At 53.9% G+C, this 18,613-nt stretch overlaps 2 protein-coding genes and 1 long non-coding RNA gene across 16 annotated transcripts in view; 1 reads left to right on the top strand and 2 right to left on the bottom strand.

The window, feature by feature from the left end:
* Positions 1-9,727, bottom strand: part of LOC117063467 — a 46,564-nt gene extending 36,837 nt beyond the window's left edge. For all 9 annotated transcript variants that reach the window (XM_033177135.1, XM_033177138.1, XM_033177136.1 and 6 more), the window contains exons 1-2: positions 9,431-9,727; positions 983-1,147 (exon numbers count right to left, since the gene is read on the bottom strand). In XM_033177135.1, coding sequence (XP_033033026.1) covers positions 983-1,147; positions 9,431-9,644 — 379 coding nt within the window. In that variant the 5' untranslated portion in view covers positions 9,645-9,727. The remainder of the gene's footprint in view (positions 1-982; positions 1,148-9,430) is intronic.
* LOC117063471 lies at positions 607-16,845 on the top strand. Its single transcript, XR_004428943.1, has 3 exons — positions 607-617; positions 11,614-11,620; positions 16,712-16,845. It is a non-coding gene; the product is annotated as an uncharacterized LOC117063471 (long non-coding RNA).
* Positions 12,347-18,613, bottom strand: part of DCUN1D2 (defective in cullin neddylation 1 domain containing 2) — a 42,369-nt gene continuing 36,102 nt past the window's right edge. For all 6 annotated transcript variants that reach the window (XR_004428942.1, XM_033177152.1, XM_033177153.1 and 3 more), the window contains 2 exons: positions 15,820-15,916; positions 12,347-14,624 (listed from right to left, as the gene is read on the bottom strand). Coding sequence is in view for 5 of the 6 variants with exons in the window: in XM_033177152.1 (XP_033033043.1) it covers positions 14,545-14,624; positions 15,820-15,916 (177 nt within the window). In the remaining variant the exon portion in view is untranslated. The remainder of the gene's footprint in view (positions 14,625-15,819; positions 15,917-18,613) is intronic.

The following is an 18,613-nucleotide window of genomic DNA, read 5'->3' as shown; positions in this document are numbered from 1 at the left end:
AAGCTGTGTGCCTTCTGCACCACAGAAGAGCTGGCCCCAAGGCTTTTGTGGCTGGTGATCTACTTCTGCTCAAACTGCCCCTTCCACGTGCCCAGAGCAGGTTCCTCTCGGGAATGGGGCTGCCAGAGCAGCTCACCTGGTCTTACCCTCTCTCCGTGGCTTTCTGGGGACACCTGCGTCTCTGCTACTCTGTCAGGAACACAGGTCGTCTCAGAAACCCCTCTAGCCTGTGGGCATTTCCTCTTCTGTCTACTAATGAGTCCAAGTTCTCCAGCTTGGAAGAGCCTTCTGGGGAGGGGTTATACAAGAAGTGGGGCTCATCACTGCAGTACTGACGACACAGCAAGTCGGCCACCACCCACATTTCAAGGATAAGCATGGAGCACGCAGGGCCAGGACTAGAGGAGCAGAGGCTCTTTGGAGGCAGACACTGGGGCCACCCAAATACAGCTCTACCAGAAACACATCAAAGTGTTTTAGAGACATTCATGCAGACCGCACAAGCCGTCATTGATGTGGTAACAGAAAAGACCAACTTAAAGGGAAAACAGTGGGAAATATCTCTTAAAGGAAACTGGCAGTGGGTGACAACAGCCCTATGGGGAGCCTGGTGCCACGTGACGGGTGCTCCTTAAACAGACGCCCACGCTGGCCGGGCCGACCGGGAGGGGCCACTGCCTGTGTTCCTTAAACAGACGCCTGCGCTAGCCGGGCCGACCGGGAGCGGCCACTGCCTGTGTTCCTTAAACAGACGCCTGCGCTGGCCGGGCCGACCGGGAGGGGCCACTGCCTGTGTTCCTTAGACAGATGCCAGCGCTGGCTGAGCTGACCAGGAGGGGCCCCCGCCCAACAAAGGGACTCTTGGCTGATCTGGCCCCACTGAAGCCACCTGGAGATGCTGGGGGTTAGTGGAAGACAGATGTTAGGACTGCAGGGTCCCCAGCTGGGTAGCTTTAGGGGGCAAGGAGAGGATTTCTCTGACCCTTTTCGTTGAACGGCGTGTGCCAGGCGAGGAGGTAGTTATTGGGTTTCAGCTGAGCGCAGCCTTCGATGGTAGCTGGGTCTGGCCGGCGTTCTGGAAGCTTCTCGACGATTTCCACATAGCACCTCACCATCTCCCGGTACAGATCATCCAGGCACCAGTAGTCTGGGGAAGAGAGAGGAGAGCAGACATTAGAGCCAGCTGTGGCGTGAGCTGTGGCCTCCCTCCTGCGGAGTCGGGCAGGCTCCCCACGGGCTCAACATCCGAGGCCACAGCCCCAGCGAGCTTCTGGCAGGGAATAGGCAGACTGGTGTCTTCAGGGAGGTGGAGAAAGGTTTGGGGATCCATCCTGCACAGCCCTGGCTGCCGAGGGAAGTTGAACACGTAAACAAACAATTCACTTGAGATTTCATTCTGATTTCAGGCCTTCTAGTTTGTTGTTACACTTGTTATTCTAGTCACACGTGGGAATCTGGAAAAGACCCACCAGGCTCATTTTCTTTTTTGAGACGGAGTCTCGCTCTGTCGCCCAGGCTGGAGTCAGTGGCGCGATCTCGGCTCACTGCAAGCTCCACCTCCCGGGTTCACGCCATTCTCCTGCCTCAGCCTCCCAAGTAGCTGGGACTACAGGTGCCTGCCACCTCGTCCGGCTAATTTTTTGTATTTTTAGTAGAGACGGGGTTTCACCGTGTTAGCCAGGATGGTCTCGATTTCCTGACCTCATGATCCGCCTGCCTCGGCCTCCCAGAGTGCTGGGATTACAGGGATGAGCCACTGCGCCCGGCCCCACCGTGATCCTTTTCTAGTGGTTCTATCCATGTGGCCACAAACAGAACCGAAACCGGCCCATTCCATGGGCTTGTGTCGCAGACGGTGGAGGCCGACGTGCCCGGCTCCAGCTCCTTCTTCTCTTGCCGGAAACCCGGGTACTGCAGGCACAGCTGTCGCCAAGCAGCATCCCCAGCCCCACAAGCTCCGGAAACAAGGGTGGGCTCGAGGCCCTGAAAGACCCTGGGGCACGAGGGCGAAGGAGCTGGACACAGCAGACACCCGCCCTATGTCCAGCCCCCGGGAGGCCCAGACATCCTCCCATAGCAAGGGCTGGTTCTTATTTGCCGTTTTCCTGATAAGGCTCAGTGAGGCTATGTGTCTTGCCCAATGCCAGAGTGGGCAAATGTGTTTGCTGGCAAAGCCTGAGCACATCTGTGATTAAGTAACCTGCAGTGTGTGGATGGAGTCCACACGCCTCTAAAACCAGAGCCCGGGCACCCAGCCATGCCAGGACAGGCTGTGGCAGGCAGATGCCCACCGAGGTGGGACCGGTGAGGGTGCTCCTCCCGACGGCCACTTTAACACCCAGCAGCTTGTTTTCATTCTGTACTAAAACTGCACTCTGGGCTTGCAGGTCGGCCCGGGATACGCCACTGCTCCCTTTTCCTTGGTGATGAACCCCCCACCTTTGGGGAGAGGAGGGGTGGGAATGAATGGGGAGAAGGAGGCAAAGACGGAGGCTTGGCCCACCCTCCATGGGGCAGAAATGGCACCTGGAAGCAAAAGACCTTCCTGCTGGTGGCTGGGGCCTTCCTCAGCCGCATCAGAGCCAGATGTCCTAGCACGGATGGGTTGGTGAGACTAGGAAGGGCACTTGGCAAAGTCACTCCCTCCTCGAGGACACGAAACCTCTACCGCTGCAAACCCCTGGAGAGAGCGTGCAGGTTCCCCCATGGCTGCAAATACCCTGGGAGAGAGTGTGCAGGGCCCCCGCAGCTGCAAACCCCCAGAGAGAGCGTGCAGGGCCCCCCGTGGCTGCAAACCCCCGGAGAGAGCGTGCAGGGCCCCCCGTGGCTGCAAACCCCCGGAGAGAGCGTGCAGGGCCCCCCGTGGCTGCATACCCCCGGAGAGAGCGTGCAGGGCCCCCCGTGGCTACAAACCCCCGGAGAGAGCGTGCAGGGCCCCCCGTGGCTGCAAACCCCTGGAGAGAGCGTGCAGGGCCCCCCGTGGCTGCAAACCCCTGGAGAGAGCACACAGGATCTTAAGACTGCAAACCCTTGGAGAGAGTGCACAGGATCCTGAGGCTGCAAACTCCCAGAGAGAGCACTTGGGGCCCAGCGGCTGCAAACCCTACAGAGAGAGCATGCAGGACCCCGTGGCTGCAAACCTCCTCTCCTCTCACCACAGAGAGAGCGCGCAGGGCCCCGCGGCTGTGAACCCCCCAGAGAGCACTCAGGGCCCCACAGCTGCAAGCCCCCCAGAGAAAGCACGCAGGGCCCCGTGGCTGTGACCCCCCAGAGAGAGAGGGCTTCCGTGGCTGCAAACCCCCAGAGAAGTGCTCAGGACAAGGACTCCATGTTGTGTCCTCCTACCACCAGTTCCCTGACCCAGCCCAGCAGAGGCCTCTGTAGAGTGAGGGGCAGTACTGGGAGGCATGGCCGGCTGGGCTGTGCATGGTGTTGTCCATATGCACCGTGTTGTCATATGGGCACAGTGCTGTCTACACTCACAGCGCTGTCTACACTCACAGCGTTGTCTATACTCACAGCGCTGTCTATACTCACAGCATTGTCTACACTCACAGCATTGTCTATACTCACAGTGTTGTCTGCACGGCATTGTCTACACTCACAGCGCTGTCTACACTCACGGCGCTGCCTACACTCACAGTGCTGTCTACACTCACAGCGTTGTCTACACTCACAGCATTGTCTATACTCACGGTGTTGTCTACACAGCATTGTCCACACTCACAGTGCTGTCTACACTCACAGCACTGTCTACACTCACGGCGTTGTCTACACTCACAGTGTTGTCTACACGGCATTATCTACACTCACAGCGCTGTCTACACTCATGGCACTGTGTACACTCATGGCGTTGTCAACACTCACGGCGCTGTCTACACTCACAGCATGGTCTATACTCATGGTGTTGTCTACACAGCATTGTCTACAGTCACAGCGCTGTCTACACTCACAGTGCTGTCTACACTCAGCGCTGTCTACACTCACGGTGTTGTCTACACTCACGGTGCTGTCTACACTCACAGTGTTGTCTACTCTCATGGTATTGTCTACACTTACATTGTTGTTTACACTCACATTGTTGTCTACACTCACGGCACTGTCTACACTCACAGCGCTCTCTACACTCACAGCATTGTCTATACTCACAGTGTTGTCTACACGGCATTGTCTACACTCACAGCACTGTCTACACTCACATGTTGTCTACACTCAGCATTGTCTACACTCACGGCGTTGTCTACACTCACGGTGTTGTCTACACTCATGGTTTTGTCTATACTCACAGCATTGTCTACACTCACAGCATTGTCTATACTCACAGTGTTGTCTACACAGCATTGTCTACACTCACGGTGTTGTTTACACTTACAGCATTGTCTACACTCACGGCGCTGTCTACACTCACAGCACTGTCTACACTCACATGTTGTCTACACTCAGCATTGTCTACACTCACGGCGTTGTCTACACTCACGGTGTTGTCTACACTCACATTGTTGTCTTATGTGCACAGTGTTATCCACATGCACAATTGCCTACACGCCTGGTGTCTACATGCACAGTGTTGTATGTGCATGGTGTTGTCTACACACATGGTATTGTCTGTCCTGCATGTATGATGTTGTCATAAATGCATAGCATTGCACTGTGTAAACACAGGGTGTTTACATGCACAGTGTTGTCTACACGTGGTGTTGTGTGTGCATGGCATTACCTATACACATGGTGTTGCATGTATCGTGTTGTCTACACGCACCGTGTTGTGTATTGTGTCTATGTGCATGTTTTCTGTATACATGGTGTGTGTGTATGGTGTCTACACGCATGTTGTCTGCACACATGGTATTGTGTGCATGCACGGTATTGTTTTACATCATGCCACGTTCATCACCCCAGTTCTGAGTCAGGGAGGACAGAGAATGTGGCAAGACCATGGTTTGGGAGACATGAGTCCTGCAGTCTCATGGAAGAGAGGTGAGGGCTGCATTCCTACAGGAATTAAGGTCACCTTTGCCTGCACACAAAGCCCCTGGGTGGGGTAGAGCTGCGTGGCTTTGTCCAGGCTGTGTCTAAACCCAGCGTGTGCCACTCACAGTCACCGGCACCGTCGTTCCACAAACAGCCTTTCTCAACTCAGTCCTGGGTTAACAAGCCTAACCCTTCCTGAGTCCCCTAAAAGGATTCGTTTTATTCTGGAATTAGGTACGAAATGTCTGTATTTAACTGAAATTTAGCCTTTTCAAAGCAAAAAGAAGTCCATAAAACAAAATGGCACAAAAAGCATTGTCTTTTCAGGTTAGAATTTAAGCTAGAAACAGATTTCAAAGCTGCTACCCTCGGGCTTCTCCGCAGGTTTCTTCCTTTGGGACACTCAACTCCTGTCTCCCGTTTTCCCTGTCTGGTCTCCCGAAAGACAAATCAGTTTATAAAGCTGCCTCAGGGGCCGGGCGCGGTGGCTCACACCTGTAATCCCAGCACTTTGGGAGGCCGGGATGGGCAGATCGTGAGGTCAGGAGTTCAAGACCAGCCTGGCTCTACTAAAAATACAACAAGTTGGGCCGGGCGCGGTGGCTCACGCCTGTAATCCCAGTACTTTGGGAGGCCGAGACGGGTGGATCATGAGGTCAGGAGATCGAGACCATCCTGGCTAACACGGTGAAGATCGAGACCATCCTGGCTAACACGGTGAAGATGGAGACCATCCTGGCTAACACGGTGAAACCTCGTCTCTACTAAAAAATACAAAAACCTAGCCGGGCGAGGTGGCGGGCACCTGTAGTCCCAGCTACTCGGGAGGCTGAGGCAGGAGAATGGCGGGAACCCGGGAGGCGGAGCTTGCAGTGAGCTGAGATCCGGCCACTGCACTCCAGCCCGGGCGACAGAGCGAGACTCCGTCTCAAAAAAAAAAAAAAAAAAAAAATACAAGTTAGCCCAGCTGCTTGGGAGGCTGAGGCAGGAGAATCCCTTGAACTAGGGAGGTGGAGGTTGCAGTGAGCCGAGGTGGTGCCACTGCACTCCAGCCAGGCAAAAGAATGAGACTCTGTCTTAAAAAAAAAAAAAAAAAAAAAAATGCTGCCTGAGTCTCCCAACTAGTATCTCAATAAAGAAAAGGCAAAATACTAACATTCAGTGAACTTGTAGCAAAATGTCGTGTTTCCAAATATTTTCAGTTATTACAGCCCCAGGAGAGGCTGAGAAGGCAGTGGCCCTGTGCCCTGGAGACCGTGGCCAGGTGACACCTCCCGCCGTCCTGCTGGGCCCTGAAGTTGGGGTTCAGTGAGCCTCACGGCAGAGATGTGTCAGATGAGCCTTTGGCCACCTTCCCACACTGGCCTAAGTGCTTCCTCCCACTTTGCTGGCCACTCCATTTAATCCTTTGCGACTGTGAGGCAGGAAGGCCCTGGCAGGGAAGTCACTTCCCCTGTTTTCCCAGGGAGCGGGGAGCAGCCAGCTGCATACCTGGGCGATGGCTGAGCTCTCTGTGCACACCTCCCCCTCAGGCCTGGCACACACACACCTGCTAAACGCCTGCCGAGTGACTCGGTGATAACATGCTCGTGACATGGCCTTTTCGCCCAGGGCCACGGAGGCCGCCTCTCCTGTGTGTCTTGTAGAACGCTAGACACGGCTACTTCCTGGTTCAGAGTCTGCTCTCGTGCCCTGTTCAGAGGCACACCCAAAAGCAGGGAGCCACACAGGCTGCACCTGACCCTCAGACCTGTGCTCACTTGAGCAGCAGAGCCAGGGTTTGCCAGACCACACAGCCCCGTGGCTCACGGGGCGAAGGACTTTTCAGCGCAGCTTACTTAAAGATGCCAAATGTAGTTCCATTTGTACAAGTCTGCCTGTCTTTGGAAAGCATGCTGAAGAGCCACTGCACACTGCAATTGTTATGACACCTGCAGGCCACCGTGACCTCAGCAGTCAGGGAGGGTGCTTACGAGCACGGGGACAGATTGTGTGGTTCCCGTCCAAGCTCCACCACTCACTGGGCTGTGTGGCACTGGGCAAACACCTGAACCTCTGTCAGTTCCTTCTCCTGTAAGACTGTGATAAAATCAGCCTCTGTGGTGATGTGAGGAGCTCGTGTGGAGAATAACACACGTGAAGCAGCTGGAACAATGCCTGGTACAGAAGTGCCGTGGAGTCAGCACTCACCATTGTCACCATTGTCGTTTTGTAGAGACGGAGTCTTGCTATGTTTCCTAGGCTGATCTAGAACTCCTGGGCTCAGGCAGTCTGCCCACCTTGGCCTCCCACAGTGCTGGGATTGCAGATGTGAGCCACTGTGCCCAGCCCTCACCATTGTTACCACAGCTCAAGGACCCCCTTCCATAGCCTACAATTTGTGATTTAAAGAACAAAGCTAAACTTAAGTGAAATTTCAACTTTGATTTTTAGTGAGTTGAAAAAAATCTGCTTGCTTTGGTTTCCAGAGGGGTAAGCGATTCCAACGGTGATCTTGGACGCGTTTTCTCATGACACATAAACTAGACGCTGCAGCAGCACAGTGAACCCTCCCTTCCCATCCACAGCTGAGGACCGTGAGAGCTTAGAGCAAACTTACTTCCTTCTTAATAACAGCGCCCCACGGTGGTTCATGTCTGTCAGCCCAGCACTTTGGGGGGCTAAGCTGGGTGGATCACTTGAGGTCAGGAGTGTGAGACCAGCCTGGACAAGCTGAAACCCCGTCTCTACTAAAAATACAAAAATCAGCCAGGTGTGGTGGCGGGCGCCTGTAGTCCAGCTACTCAGGAGGCTGAGGCAGGAGAATCGCTTGAACCCGGGAGGTGGAGGTTGCAGTGAGCTGAGATCACGCCACTGCACTCCAGCCTGGGCGATGGAGCAAGACTCCATCTCAAAAAACAAACAAAAAACAGCGCCCTGAACGTCCGTAACCCTTTTAACTGTGTGAATTTCGTGTCCTGTTGGGCTGATCTCCATCGGTGCATTTTTGGAGTGTCCTATGCCGCTGCCCTCCCTGCGGGCCTGGCAAGACGAGACCTACAGCCATGGACACTGCCATTCACAAAACACCCACCAAGTGCCACCAGAGATGGGACATGCAGAGCTGGTGTGAGTGCACACACGGCATGAGACGCCCAGAGGAAGCCATGCTCAAGAGTAAGGACCAGCCATCTACGGTGAAAACAAGCAGGAGCCTCGTCCCACAGGTGTCTGTGTGTGGGGTGCGCCTGCTCTGGGCTGTGGGGACACAAGCGTGGGGCTGCTGGTCCTAAGGGCACACAAGAGGCCACCTGGAAAACCAGAAGCAGGAGCTCCCCGATGTCAAGGCTGTGAACACTCGGACGCCTCCCTGTCTCCAGCAAGCCGGGAGCCTTATCTTATCGCCGGCGCTTCAGCTCTCCCTTATTTAGGGACCGGCCACAGGCTCGATGGCATTCCTCCGCCGTGAGCACAGAACTAAACTGGGCGCGTCCGTGGCGGATGAAAGGAATGGTGGAGTGAACGCGTAAGTGAGATTTCAGTGACTTAGCCGCAGCCCTCAGATTTTAATTCTGCCGTGATCAACAGACAGCACCCACGAGGTTTGGAAGAGCAAATGCCTCGTAGGAAAGCTGGACTGCATGTCTGTGCACCTGCTGTTTCCCTGAAATTCATGCAAAAGCTTGATCCTAAAATCAACTTGCTACTTAAAGGTATTTTAAGAAGCTTTGTCTCCAATCTCGTCCAATCGAGTTTACGTCATTTTCTTAGAACACATTTGTGTACGGGCAACTCTCCAAGCTGGACCGTTTTGGGAGATGATGTTCTAACCTTCAGTCACTGGAATTTAGAACTAATCCCCAAACAGTATTAACGGGTCCACATTTCAAACTGGCTTATCTTACATCCCTTTGTAATGAATTTGGAACAAGAAGGCTTAAGCTCTGCAGTGAGAGGTGAGCCCTCACCCTTCTCACACCGGCACGGCTGAATCACCCCTGCTCACACTAGCACAGCGGAGAGAGGCTTAATTGGCTTTAACTCTGTTAGAAAGAGAAGGTGCTAGGCTTAGTTAACGCTTTACAAATACAAGTGAAAAGTCACGTTTAAAAATTGAATCTTAATCTGCCAAGTAATACTGTGACCCCCAGAGAAACCACAGGAGAAACACGATCTGCCTCATGTCAAATTTGAGGGTCACCGGTGTCTATTAAATTGCCACTTTTAGCAGCGGTATCATGTAACACCATCGACTGAAGGACCGCACTGCCTTCAAGGCTCTCAGGGCCTTACTGGGAGAACTTGAGCAGCCGCAGTGCTCCCTCCAGCCCGCACACCGGAGCAAGGCGGGCCCGGCCCTACCTGTGGCCACAGTGCTCCCTCCAGCCCACACACCCGAGTGTGGTGGGGCCCGGCCCTACCTATGGTCACAGTGCTCTCTCCAGCCCACACACCGGAGCGCAGCAGGGCCCGGCCCTACCTGTGGTGAGGGCCTCGGCGGTTGCCATGTGCATGATGGTATTGTCACTCACGGGCCATTCTCCTGGCGAGAGTACGAGGTGGTCCAGGCCCCCAGAACGTTGCAGTTCCTCCTGAATCTTCATGCCCACAGTGCTGTTCTCCTTGCAGACATTTCTGTAGCCAAGAGCATCGCCGACGCTCCCCAGCAACATTGCAGCCTTAAATTTCTCCATCTCGGGAGGCAGCTCCTCTTACCCTACAGCTGCAGAGCGTCCTGGCCTTTGTCTCCTCCTCAGCCTGCCTTTTATAGTGGTCATTGTGTCGCTGTCAGGAGCGTCCTCTGATGGCCGGGCACTCCTTGTCTATCTCTGCAGGTGGCACCAATGAGAGGACCTTTCTGTCCCCCACGTGGGAGGTGTCAGCTTTCTTCCGCGTCTGAACAGGCACCAGCTCCTCAGCAAAGGAGTCTGCTGGCTTCTGCCAGCACCCGGAGCACCTTCAGAGCGTTGACAGAGTGGGGGATCCTCTAGCTGTCCCTGGAAGGAGTGTGCACACTTCCCCGTGTGTGGTGCGGGGTGACGCAGAAGCTAATGTGTGCAGGCGTGCCTGTCACTGCGGCCCGCTGCAGGGCGTGCCCTCACCCCTCAGGCAGCAACCCATCTGCTGTCTACAGCTCTGTCTTTCCTGGACATTTCCTGGACATTCAAACACAATGTGTGGCCTTCAGTGTCCGTCTTCCTTCACTCAACATGTTGAGATTAATCTGTGACATGCAGTTTTATCTTTTAGAAAACTTTTCGATTATGAAATGTTTTTGATAGAACACTTTGTAATGGGAACAAAGTCTGTCTAGCTCCTGTGTGAAAAATGACGGTGTCTTCTCAGCATGAGGTGTTTAACGGCTCTCAAATAACCGGACTGCACTGTGAGGGGGAAAGTCGTCAGCAAAGCGCAGGCTTCGCTGGAACCTCCCATCCGGCCCTCAGTCAGCTCAGCGTCTTTACAACATCCCTGCTAGCTCATGAAAAGAATATTAAAAATACGGAGGCGGGGAGTGAGGCAGAATGCATACAGCCAGGGCTCCTGGTTTGAAATAAATTAGGAAAACAGACCATCGCCCGACCCCACCCCTGGACAGGTCCCTGCAGAGGCCGGGTGCCCAGTGGGGCTGTCTCTCTCCCATCTCCCTCCTCGGGGCCTGGTTTCCATCAGACCCAGGGGAAGCAAAGGGAGTTACACCTGGACTGAAGAAATGCGCCTGATAAAAACGAAACTCGGCCAGGCGTGGTGGCTGAAGCCTGTAATCCCAGCACTTTGGGAGGCCGAGACGCGCGGATCACGAGGTCAGGAGATCGAGACCATCCTGGCTAACATGGTGAAACCCCGTCTCTACTAAAAAATACAAAAAAATCTAGCCGGGCAAGGTGGCGGTGCCTGTGGTCCCAGCTACTCAGGAGGCTGAGGCAGGAGAATGGCGGGAACCCGGGAGGCGGAGCTTGCAGTGAGCCGAGATCGCACCACTGCACTCCAGCCTGGAAGACAGAGCGAGACTCCGTCTCAAAACAAACAAACAAACAAACAAAAACAAAAAAAAACCCACGAAACTTGTAGTATGTAGCGAGACACCAGGAAGCATTTAAGTCACCGTCTGACGTTATATTAGCACTTGTTAAACCAGAGGTTCTCGAGCAGTGAGCTCATCTCATCCTCCACTGTCTGCTGGTAGAGCCAGCCATTAACAAAATCATGCCAGCTAGCACGATCCTGAAATCCAGAAACAAACGGTCCTTCAAAACCAGCAGGCAGGCCTGGCCAGTGGCTCACGCCTGGAATCCCAGCACTTTGGGATGCCGAGGCAGGTGATCACCTGAGGTCAGGATTTTGAGACCCACCTGACCAATATGATGAAACCCCATCTCTACTAAAAATACAAAAATTAGCCAGGCATAGTGGTGGGCACCTGTAATCCCAGCTACTCGGGAGGCTGAGGCAGGAGAATCGCTTGAACCCAGGAGGCGGAGGTTGCCGTGAGCCAAGATCACGCCACTGCGCTCCAGCCTGGGCAACAAGAGCAAAACTCCGTCTCAAACACAAAACAAAAAAACCCCAAACACAAAAACAGCATGCACGCAGGTTCCCTACCCAAACAGGACAGACAGGAGGGCAGCCCTTCGTTCGAACTCCCACCCGTTCTAGGCAGAGCTGCGCTGTGGGGCCAAAGCCTGTGTTGTTGAGGGGAATGACACAGACCCCTCGCTGAGCGCTTCAGTCAATTCTCAGGCAGCGGAAACCTTTGCCAAGAGCACTGTCCGGCTCCCTCAGCAAACAGGATGGGATAAGGTTAGCTAATTAGTTTATCCAGTAAATATTTGCAGAGCCCCTACTTTGTACCTGAAACCGTGGACACAGTAAGAAATATCAGAAGTTTACTCTTGGCCCCATGAAGCCTGAGGTGACAAATGGATATAAACTTAAAGCTAAAACAACACAATGACATGTACAATGTCACTGAGAGGAGCTGGCAATGTTGGTTCCGGAACGCCTGGCAGGTGCACCGCGAAGGGGCAGGTCGCACATGATCCTTAGACCCCGGTGCTTTGCCGTTTGCCTCTGATGAGGGATGGTTTCCAGCAGTGCGTGCTGGCACACGTCCCCCCTCCCGCTCCCACACACCCCTGTAAATCCTATTGTGAGATCTCTTAATTCCTCACAAGCTACCACTTCAGGCACACAGTGCACCACTGAGAGGGAACGCAACGACAGAAACTGCCTGAGGACCTGTTACCTGGCCAGGGCTGGTGGGCCACACAGAAGGGCAGGCTTGCCCGCTGGTTGCTAGCTGGGGGCTGTTCTGTCATCCCAGGACAAGGGCTCAGAGGCTGACACCTGTAGGCGGGCATCCCTGCAGCCGAAGAGAAATCGAAAGGAAACCACACCCGAGATAAAATAATTTAATGCTTCTGCTCTCAGCATTTCACAGCATGCAGGACTCAAATGTATACAACAGAAGAAAAAAACTCACAATTTCTGGAAAAGCCTTTGTCCAGTGATATTTTGAGATCTATTGACAATCTCAGAACTTTAAATCTCAAAAACAAAAAAGTACTGCGGATCTCCGTAATTTATACAGAATTATCTGAATTCTATAAACTTTTCTGAACAGAACAATTACATGTCAAGAATCCATGAAGCCTCCAAGATGTGCTCACATTTTTGAGGTTTTTATTGAAGCCAGTTTTTATTGTATTAAACAAATGCTCTCTGAGAATCGAAGACTTCTAAAGGTAGACAGGCCCAGTTTCCCGTTAAGAGTTCTGGAAGCAGAGCCTGGGGAAGGTCTGTGACTTGCCCATCACTGGACCACCAGAAGCCAGCGGGGGCCAGGCGGGGTCTCCAGGCTGCAGGTCCTTTCCAGTCCTGTCCCTGCTGCCCTCTGTGACCATCTCTGCTGAGAAGCATCGACAGTCCGTCCTGCAGCCGCCAAGCTCATGAACCTCAGCCATCAGATGTTCCTGAAGCACAGGGCGAGTCCTGTTCTCAGAAGCCAACCCAGCTGTGCGTCTGGGCTCTGCTCTCTCACACCGCAGCTAGATCATCTGCGGCGACTCTCCTCTCTCCTGGGAAGCATCTCCAGCCGGTCCACGTCCTGCACGGTGCTGCAGGGGGGCAGCAAGGCACGCTTGTGACATGAGGGTCTCGGCACATGTGAGGTAGGGTCAGCAGTGAGGTCCACAACTTGACACACGCCCTCCACACCTGGGCGGCACTCGTGGGTACCCCTCAACCAGTCGCCCACGAAAAACAGATGAAAACACGGCACAAAGACAGACTTCAGCTCACCAATCAGATGAAGGTTTTGGGGTTGGGTTTTTTCGGACAATGATGTACATTTTAGCTTCTGAATGTGCACAGGGGCACAAAGGTTCGGACGCTGGTACCATGGGCACCACAGGAGGGTGGAAAAAACCAACTCATTCGATTTTATTGTATTGATTTATTTTTTAATTTATTGAGACAGAATCTCACTCTGTCGTCCAGGATGGAGTGCAGTGGTGCAATCTCGAATCACCGTAACCTCCGTCTCCTGGGTTCAAGCGATTCTCCTGCCTCAGCCTCCCGAGTAGCTCAGATTACAGGCATGTGCCACTATGCCCGGCTAATTTTTGTATTTTTAGTAGAGATGGGGTTTCACCACGTTGGCCAGGCTAGTCTCGAACTCCTGACCTCAGGCAATCCACCTGCCCCAGCCTCCCAAAGTGCTGGGATTACAGGCGTGAGCCACCATGCCTGGCCTCGATTTTAAAATCTACAATTCATCACTCATGAAAGAAATGTTTTTCATGGAAAAATGTCTTTTAAAATGTAACTAAAATATATTTTTTAAAAACAAACTTTATGAAGTTTCTCAGGTCAAATAACATTTAAGTAAGAGGGGTCCACTGATTATAAACGGTGTGAGATAAACTCTGCTGGAATTGTGCCATGTGTGCTGTTGCTGTGCAAAGCTACATGGTGACTGAGAATCATAAAATGATTTTCAGATGTATGTCTAGAGAAAATGGAAACAAAAATAGAGCTGGTAAATCTAGATATTCGATAATTCAAAAAATATAAATCTTGAATTCCTGGCACCAATTTTAAAAAACATTAGACTCTATGACAAGATCATCTCCTTTAGGGCACATTCTTAACAGCTTTGACTTATATAAAAACGCAGCATCCTGCAGAGGACACATGCCGTGCTTCCAGTGCGACTGCAACATCATTCGGCGGCGTTCGGCCGGCCGCTGGTTCGCCTGATGGCGCCAGCAAAGCAGCACGCTCTGCGGTCCCACAGGCGGCGCCGCGGCTCTACCTTAGTGTTTCGTAAATACTAAAAAATCATGCAGAAATCTCCTAGGGCAACAGCTATGATGACAAATCTCCAAACATCCCAAGGCAGCCACGTCCTGAACTTCCTGCGGTGTCCACAAAGCGGCTGCTGCTGTCCTCCAGCAGAATGGGTGGCTCCTCTGGTTCCATGGCTGGTCAAGAAGGACTTCTGCAATCAGTGACAATGCACCCAGGAACTGACCGAAACCTCCTTGCAGGATACAAATCATTTCATAATCTTACTCCTGCTAAACTCGCTGCCTAGAAAAGGCTGCGTTTTCCACCCGTCACTACTGGCCGTGCATATTCTACAAAATCATCTATAAGAACAGGCCAAGCTCCTAAGGGAAAGCAAGCAAACAGAAAACCCGTTAGAGCACCGTTTTTATCTTCAAAGCATTGTGTCACATATCAATCCAACATTTACATTTCAAGAACCCAAATGATTTGAGGTCCGTATCATTTGTGTTTCACAGAATGAACCAGCCCAAGTTACCCAGTTCTTTTGCCCTAGCACAGCTGGGTCGGGAGCCCTGGTGTGTGCGTGCTGGTATGTCTAGGGGGCTGTGGGCTCACAGTGGCCCTGCTTGCTCCATGAGTGCCCCAGGCAGTCACACCAGCTGCTCAGGAAGGGAGCTAAATGGACCCACTCGGAGCAGGAGGCACATTCCTCAGGTCATTGGCATTCTTGCCAGCAGGGAGTGCTGCCTCCTGCGGCTCTTCCCCAGTGGGACCACCCCATCGTGCCCTTCCCTTCCCCACCCCGGCAGCCCGGAGGGCCCTCTGAGCTCCTGCACTGCTGCCTCAATCCTGGAAGCTGTGCTTCTGTCAATGAAATTCAATGATCCCTTCTTTCACTTGACAAGCATTTACTGGGTGCCTCTGATCTAGGGACAGTGCAAAGTGTGCAGGACACAGAGAAACAGAAGCTAAAACAGGCAGACAGCCACGTAAACCACCCGTTAAAGGCACGGCGCCAGTGCCCAGATCACTGCCTGTCGAGGGGGCAGGGAGGAAGCAAAGTGGGTGGGAGTCTAGAGGGGAGGCCTTCCACCCAGAGACCATCCCTCCCGAAGGTGGCAGCGTGCCCAGCACACAGCAGGCGCCAAAGGTCCTCCAATGCAGCGTCCTAAACACAGGGGGAGACAAATACGTAGAGATATATTTATGTAAGAAGACAGGAGCTGCAATCTCTGAGGAAGCCTAAAGAGCGCAGTGTGGAACTGACCTAAGGCATCATGTGTGACTGAGAATCTGGGAGTGGTGGTTTCCGAACACCTAACTCCATGGCTCCACCATGGGAGTCTCTGCACATCCAATTTTGAAATGCTTTGGCTTAGAGGGCTGTCTTCTTGATTTACACTAAATATAAAGCCGTATTTTCTTTTGTATGATTTACAGAAAATAAGGAAGGGGGTAAGTAGTATTATCACCACCCCCATCTCAGTGACGGGGTCACCATTTTAGAGGCAGGAAAAGTTAACATTCTCAGGTGTAAGCATTTCGGTCAATCATCTGAAGCACAACTTCCGGTACCTTCTTCATCGTAGTTAGACATATCATCTGCAATCATGTTTCCAAAGTCCAGCAGGAGGTTCCAGGTGTCCCTTGGAATTGATCTTTTGTGATGTTCCTAATATATAAGGAGAAAAAAAAAAAACCCACCAGATTTAAAATACAGAGCTTAACTCTCATACATTCTAGTGGCCTAGAGATCTTCAATTAATGATCTTCATTAACTTGATTAGGAACAAGTACAATAACATTGTTAAAAGTAATAGTGTTCTGCATAAACGTTAAGTGCTACAAGAATGCCAATGTCCAAATACAGAAAGCGACTTATTTAAAAACAAAACATTTTAAATATTACAATTATAAACTCCTGTTTTGTCACACAGAAGGGCAGCATTTTAATCTCATTACCTGCCCATCAGCTGCATGTATATATATATATTCATGAACAGCTCATAAGCTTGTCTTACATTTTAAAACATTAACTGCTATCGAATTACATGTAGTTTTCTGCAACTTGTCTTTTCCCCACTCAGCATAACGTTTGAAGCGTATGCGGGCTGACTTGTTTGCATTCGTTTGCGTGGCTCCAAAGCTGTGCTCCATCGCACCAATATTCTGACTTTTTAGTCCGTTCTCCTTTGGATGGTCACCGGCTTTTCCAGTGTTCTGCTGTTACGACGACACTGTGAGCGCCTTCATCCCCATTTCCACACACAAGAGCGTGAGGTTCTCTGAGAAACATCTATGACTTAGGTTTGACCCAGGCAAGGCATAAGGGGGCTGTGGGCACAGTATTACTGACCTCTGGATATTTTGAGAGAAGTAATATGGCACATGATGTGATGAAACGCACAGCTGCAAAGGCGCCTCCCCATGGCAAACCCACAGCACCGAACACCACCACCTTCCACAGACAGCTCCGCCCCCCGCCTGCCACGCTCTCCGGGTGCCACCCGCGGTACTGAGTGACACCACCTTCCACAGACAGCTCCGCCCCCCACCTGCCATGCTCTCCGGGTGCCACCCGCAGGACTCAGTGACACCACCTTCCACAGACAGCTCCGCCCCCCGCCTGCCACGCTCTCCGGGTGCCACCCACAGAACCGAACAACACCACCTTCCACAGACAGCTCCGCCCCCCGCCTGCCACGCTCTCCGGGTGCCACCCGCAGTACTGAGTGACACCACCTTCCACAGACAGCTCCCCCCGCCTGCCACGCTCTCGGGTGCCACCCACAGAACCGAACAACACCACCTTCCACAGACAGCTCCGCCCCCCGCCTGCCATGCTCTCCGGGTGCCACCCGCAGGACTCAGTGACACCACCTTCCACAGACAGCTCCGCCCCCCGCCTGCCATGCTCTCCGGGTGCCACCCACAGCACCGAACACCACCACCTTCCACAGACAGCTCCGCCCCCCGCCTGCCACGCTCTCCGGGTGCCACCCGCGGTACTGAGTGACACCACCTTCCACAGACAGCTCCGCCCCCCGCCTGCCATGCTCTCCGGGTGCCACCCGCAGGACTCAGTGACACCACCTTCCACAGACAGCTCCGCCCCCCGCCTGCCACGCTCTCCGGGTGCCACCCACAGAACCGAACAACATCACCTTCCACAGACAGCTCCGCCCCCCGCCTGCCACACTCTCCGGGTGCCACCCGCAGGACTCAGTGACATCACCTTCCACAGACAGCTCCGCCCCCCGCCTGCCACGCTCTCCGGGTGCCACCCGCAGGACTCAGTGACATCACCTTCCACAGACAGCTCCGCCCCCCGCCTGCCACGCTCTCCGGGTGCCACCCGCAGGACTCAGTGACATCACCTTCCACAGACAGCTCCGCCCCCCGCCTGCCATGCTCTCCGGGTGCCACCCGCAGAACCGAACAACATCACCTTCCACAGACAGCTCCGCCCCCCGCCTGCCACGCTCTCCGGGTGCCACCCGCGGTACTGAGTGACACCACCTTCCACAGACAGCTCCGCCCCCCGCCTGCCACGCTCTCCGGGTGCCACCCGCGGTACTGAGTGACATCACCTTCCACAGACAGCTCCGCCCCCCGCCTGCCATGCTCTCCGGGTGCCACCCACAGCACCGAACACCACCACCTTCCACAGACAGCTCCACCCCCCGCCTGCCACGCTCTCCGGGTGCCACCCGCGGTACTGAGTGACATCACCTTCCACAGACAGCTCCGCCCCCCGCCTGCCATGCTCTCCGGGTGCCACCCACAGAACCGAACAACATCACCTTCCACAGACAGCTCCGCCCCCCGCCTGCCACGCTCTCCGGGTGCCACCCACAGAACCGAACAACATCACCTTCCACAGACAGCTCCGCCCCCCGCCTGCCATGCTCTCCGGGTGCCACCCGCGGTACTGAGTGACACCACATTCCACAGACAGCTCCGCCCCCTGCCTGCCATGCTCTCCGGGTGCCAACCGCGGGACTCAGTGACACCACCTTCCACAGACAGCTCCGCCCCCCGCCTGCCACGCTCTCCGGTGCCAACCGCAGGACTCAGTGACACCACCTTTCACAGACAGCTCCGCCCCCCGCCTGCCACGCTCTCCGGTGCCAACCGCAGGACTCAGTGACACCACCTTTCACAGACAGCTCCGCCCCCCGCCTGCCACGCTCTCCGGGTGCCAACCGCAGGACTCAGTGACACCACCTTTCACAGACAGCTCCGCCCCCCGCCTGCCACGCTCTCCGGGTGCCAACCGCAGGACTCAGTGACACCACCTTTCACAGACAGCTCCGCCCCCCGCCTGCCATGCTCTCCGGGTGCCAACCGCAGGACTCAGTGACACCAC

The sequence above is a fragment of the Trachypithecus francoisi genome, unplaced genomic scaffold (genome assembly GCF_009764315.1).
Source record: "Trachypithecus francoisi isolate TF-2019V2 unplaced genomic scaffold, Tfra_2.0 Lachesis_group18, whole genome shotgun sequence".
Taxonomy (NCBI): Eukaryota; Metazoa; Chordata; class Mammalia; order Primates; family Cercopithecidae; genus Trachypithecus; species Trachypithecus francoisi.
This window is presented reverse-complemented; position numbering and strand designations above follow the sequence as displayed.